The sequence below is a fragment of the Puntigrus tetrazona genome, unplaced genomic scaffold (assembly GCF_018831695.1).
Source record: "Puntigrus tetrazona isolate hp1 unplaced genomic scaffold, ASM1883169v1 S000000366, whole genome shotgun sequence".
NCBI lineage: Eukaryota > Metazoa > Chordata > Actinopteri > Cypriniformes > Cyprinidae > Puntigrus > Puntigrus tetrazona.
Window position 1 is genome coordinate 1 of NW_025048021.1, and position 5,677 is coordinate 5,677.

Consider the following 5,677-nt stretch of genomic DNA (forward strand, 5'->3'; position numbering starts at 1 on the left):
TATATTATATATATCTATCCATGGCATCTTCATAGTGCATGGCATCAAATAATAATAATACAATAACCCAAATATTATATGGATTCCATATTATCCTTATTAGCAAAAACTGCAGATAATTGGTAAAATATCCGTCAAACAACGATTTGAAGGCATCTGCTCAAGCCTGACATGCCTTTTTTGAATTCCTCCAGCATTGCGTCCAGCTTGGTGTCATTAAAAACAAAATGCAGAGGATGGTTGTAGAACTTGGTGATGGTGGTCATGGGAGTGCGGTCCTCCGGGTCGACCAGCGCCAGGTCTTTGACGTACAGGATTTCGATGATATTGGACCTCTCCTCCTCGTACACCGGGACGCGAGTGTAGCCGCTCTGCATGATCTCAGACATGGTGTTGAAGTCCAGCACGGCCGTGGAGGGCAGCATGAAGCAATCTTTCAGGGGGGTCAGGATGTCCTCCACGGTTTTGGTCCTGAGAGCGCCTTTGCTGAACTCCACCTTGACGAACTCATTATACGGATCGTTCACACTAGTCCGAATCATTTCCATGGTTTTCTCGCGGATGCCCACTGTGCTCACGTCCCGGTGCAGGATCAAGTCTAGCAGGAGGCCGAGCGGACAAGAAAGCGGACACGTCAGGATGAGACAGATCTGGGCCAGCCATATCAAACCCGGTGCCATCTGGAACCCATAACCCGAACATACAACATGAGGAACCAGCTCGGCCAGGAGGAATACAAGGAAGCCGCTCGTGAACACAGCAGGCACGACGGACCCATAGAGACGGTACAACAAGATGCCGAGCACCGAGTGACCCAAAGCGCAAATGAACAAGAGCGAACAAACCAGAACGTTTCCTCTCCTCCGGATGGGCTTGAGCCGCTTGGCCGCCCGCTTTTCATCCTCCGAACCGCAGCTGTGCAGAACATACAGCTCCAACGGGTCCAGCCACAGCAAACTCAGATTCACACATCTGACCAAACTGCAAACCAAAACCAGAAGCACAACCACCAAAATCAGACCCCATAACGGAATGTAATCCGACGGCACATCCGGGTTCCTAATAACCAATTTGTCCGACCCAACAGAGCCCCACGCCTGGCCCTTTAAGACGCAGAAATGATGGAGCACGGGCTCTGCATCTTTATTCTCCGGTTTGGATGCTGCTGCTTCGGTTTGGACCTCTACAGTCCCGCTGTTCTCGTCATCCGACACGAACGCTCCGCGTAACTGGAACGCAGAGGAGTTGCGGCGCTCCTCCAGCCCGCAGGGGTCAAGCGAGCCGCCTCCAGCCGCGGCGAACGCGACCCACGGCCAGGTCTCATTGGACAGGTAGGACCCAAACAATCTGAGCTTGAAAGTGGTCCCGTGCGGAGCTACGATGACCCGTTCGCGCATGAACACCCGCTCGGTAACGTCCTCCAGGCGCAGTCCGTAAACCTGCGTCTCTTGAAGGCTGCAGGTTCCGAACCCGCACAGGAACGATATGATCAACGGGAGACGCAGCTCCGCCAAGCTGACCACCATATTGGAACAGGGCAGCCTGGCTTTGCGAATCATGTGACGCTGATGTTGTTGCTGCTACGCTAGCCTCCTACTTTTTCAGTTGTTTTCACACAAAACGGTGAAGGAAACTGGCTCGGTTCGGCCGCCATGTTGGCTCTGAGATTCTTGAGAAACAGGCACGGACTTGCCCCTGGACTGTGGAGCCACAATGAACGCAGTTTCTTTCTTTCTTTTTTTTTTGCACTACCGCCCTGTCGTGTCTATAACGGACCAATGAGGGAAGAGCAAGTGCTCGCTTGACCAATCGGAGAGCAGGCTGCCATGACAAACCACGCCCACAAGAGCACCGAAGACCTTCAGCGTGCGAGATTAGCATCTTCTCAAGGCTCTTTGGAAAACAGACGGTTTTATGTGGCTAAAAGCAGTTCTTTTTTTAAACATTTACTGCTTTCAGAAGAATCTAGCGGTTAGGTTAACAAAGAGAAAGTTAAAAATTGGCCGTAACGTTTGAAAAAGTGTTACCTACAGTTTGCAATAGAATAAAGGCAACGTCACAGACTGAGCAAAAGAGGTGTTTTAATAGAGAAATATTTAGATTTAGCATTTACATCATCAGAACTCGACAGAAATACAAAATATTATATACAGATTGCTTTAAATACGACCGTGTTCGTGGGAAGTACAGTACATCTGCGTTAGCTTTTTCCCTTTGAAGAAAGCAACGTAAGAAAAAAAACAAAAAAAAAACGAAAATCATACATATTGCGATGTTTTAAAAAGTTAAGTGACAAGAATAATCACTCCCACCTACAAATCAAATCATGGAATAATTATTCTGTATTTCACATGGCTTTTTAATGGAAGACGTGCGTTTTCACTGGTTATAGTGAACCCAAAACCGAGTGTGCTTACCTAGTATGCAATACAATACCCTGAACTGTTTGAAAGGCCAATATAGGTCATGACCCTGAAAAGTAAATAAATGCAGTGGAAAATGCAGACGCTTCCTGAAAACACACATTTATAATCTTTAACTGTGGTCTAATGATCAAACAGGAGACCCTGCACAGCATTGCTCCCGCTGAGTTCCTCAGGAGAAACTACCACGAACATTAAAAGCAGATTACTGAGCTCGATTGAAATCCCAGCACCACGCTCAAAAAGAATTTCATTAGTTCCCCACAGACAGTCCCCTGTGCAAACGAGAGAGAGGAACACGTGCATTAAACGGACAAATCAAAGTGCAGAAGGCTTTGGCTGATGTGTTCACTCACAAATTTAATTCCATGTAGCGTTGCAACTTTGGTCATGATGTAACATGTTACGCCTCAGTACAGAGCTCGAGCACAATGCCCACGTTTTGGTTTAAGTCGAAGTAAATACTAGTTAAAAGAAATGTCAGTTGAGGTAAAATGCAACGTATTTCTTCTCTCACTGTGCAATAGTACATTAAACATCTTTAAAAAAAAAAGAAAAAAAGAAAAAAGACAGACCTATTTATTGCTTCAGATTTAAATCTCTCGTAAAGGCAACAAAACATTTATAAATAACTTATAAATCATCATACGCAGTCAGTTTCATACTGTTCAATGAGAAAACTAAATAATAAATAATCAAGTGCTATTCTTCTCTGTAATTCTAATACTCACTGGGATGTTTTTACAATTCGTGAAATAAAATAATACTTTAACACTGAAAGCTCTATGCATGCACTGCACGGCGTACTTACAGTATGAATACATCAGAATAAGGTTTGAATACGGTTCCTGATCTCAGCTCAGCGTGAAAGAAACACAATGGAAAAATCACTGTGTGACTTCTGAAACGTGATCTCCGCGCAGAACCGGCTTTATGGTCACTGCAAGTACGTAGAAAAGCTCTCGTTCGTTAAAGGAGCAGTTTGACCAGGGCTAAAAACCTGCCGAAACATTCCTAGCAATGCAGCATTACGTCACTTTATGAATCCTCTGGAGCGAATGGGTGCCGTCAGAATGACTAAACTGCTGAAAAAAAAAAAACGTCACAATAATCGACACCGGTCCATCAGTTAATATCTTGTGAACTGAAAAGCTCGTTGTTTTTAGATTAGCTCGCGTTTCGACGGCACCCATTCGCCGCGTGTTGAAGTGTTGGAAGTGTTACGTTTCTCCAAATCTGTTCTGATGAAGAAACAAGCTACAAACTTCAAACTGTAAGTTTTTGGGGTGAACTATTCCTTTAACTGACCTATAATCTAAACCGCGCTAGCGACTTCACACTTCGAGAGAAACCGAAGACGTGTCTAAACGAGCATGAGAGTCAGAACGAATGTACGGTTTCACTCCAGTTCACAGTGAATTCTGTTCAAGCATCTGTGCAGCCTGTTTCCGAGGATGGGAATGTTGGCGGAAAACAACATTTGTGTCGTTTGATGGACAGTCGTAGCCTTTGAGATCAAGAACTGGGTACATTTTACAAAACCTCATATTTCACCTCAAATTCAAGACTGTTATTAAGACCATTAAGATTTTTTGCATTTCAATAATTTTGCATTTGTATGGATTTGTTTATTTTAAATTGTAATACAGTAAAACAAATTAAGAATAATGAGAATTATAAACGGGAATTTGTGAAGAAAATGTGCTTGATAAAAATAACGCGTAATACGATGCAGAAAATCTTAATGGCAAAAACAGCCTTTATTTTATTAAATTAAATAATATTTAGTTACCTAATATTTCTGAGAGATTCATCCATGGGGATGAATTATAATTGTGCCAAAAAGAAAATACAAAATATTAATCAAATATACATACATACTACTTTTGACAAAAAATAAATATATTAATATATAAATAAATTATCATAGAATATTTTCAATCGTATATATCACAGATTTGGATTTGCAGTGATCAATGCTCAAATGTTTTTTTTTTTTGCTACAAATGTCTCAGATTTGAGCACTAACCGTCCACACGGGTTTCTCCAAACCCTATCCGCGTCAGCAAATTTCACGTCTCCAAACTATATTTACAGAGTTTCCCTCCACGTTTGTCACGCAGAGCTACGATTGCGTCACATGCAGCTACATCACGTAGCCGGCGCGCTTACCAAACCTCCTCGGCTTGACGCTCGATCAAAACCGCACAGCCAAACCAAAACCAGACTAAACAGAAACGGAGGGCTCTTTCTTTGCTAAAACGATAGTTCAGTCCAACAATAGCTTATGAGACTCAAAGTGCTCTTATGCTCAAAATCTCAGAAAAGCAGCGCACAGATGTTTGCCGCTGGGTCAGAGATATTTTAAAAAGTGCATATAGTTAGATACCGATGAAATGTTTTATAATGCCTTATCCGCGGCATACCGAACACGCCTGTATGCCAGAAGCTTTGAGAGAGTGTCTACAAGATTAGCATGCAATAGCAGACGTACAACAGTCTGCGCGACTACACACCTCCACGTATCGGGCCGAACCCGCAGCCCCTAGAATCACAGTGAGATCACATGTCATCAACACGTGTCCTCTCGAACGGAGAGAGGGAAAGTGGGCCGCGTCGCTCAGTGTTTTTGTGCTTGCTCTCAGCTCTGGAGCCCTCGGAGCCCCAGGACGGTGGGGTCAAATGGTGCTCTCGGTGTGCGCGTGCGAGAAGGTGTGCGTGCGATGCGCCTGAGGGTTGGGGCTGGAGTTGGAGTTGGCGTTGGCGTTCAGGTGGGACTGGTTCTGAGGGTGGATGTGGCTCGGCCGGCGCTTGGACAGGCTGTTCTTGTCGTTGAGCAGCGAGGTGGTCTCGTCCGGCCCGTTCTCTCTGGGCACCGGCAGCGCTGTGGTGTGGTTCGCGATGGTGGACATGGGAGGGGTCAGGGGCGGGAGAGGGCCGGGGTCCAGGCGGATGTGGCTGCTCTCCGGGGACTGGGGCGTGCTGTCCAGCTTGGACGCCAGGAGGCCGTTTTGATACTGCGAACGAGTGACCTGGGAAAGAAAACGGGTCGTCAGTCGAACTGAAGATATTCATTATTTTTATCTGCGAGTAAAGTTTTGTTTTCCAAAAGATTCATAGTAATGAATGCTTTCTTTTATATTTCTAGTCTTCTCAGAAATGATTGAGCAGCACAACTGCACAACTTATAAAAAAATAATGTTAAATATTTCAACAACCCCCATTAGTATTTGCCAATACAACATTTCACTTAA

General features: G+C 44.6%; 1 protein-coding gene across 1 annotated transcript; it reads right to left on the reverse strand.

Moving 5' to 3' along the window:
* Positions 1 to 134: 134 nt before the first annotated feature.
* Positions 135 to 5,470, reverse strand: LOC122333690 (metal transporter CNNM2-like). The gene has a single exon (XM_043231390.1). The coding sequence runs from the start codon at positions 1,557 to 1,559 to the stop codon at positions 135 to 137; it is 1,425 nt and encodes a 474-aa protein (XP_043087325.1). The 5' UTR covers positions 1,560 to 5,470.
* Positions 5,471 to 5,677: the final 207 nt, after the last annotated feature.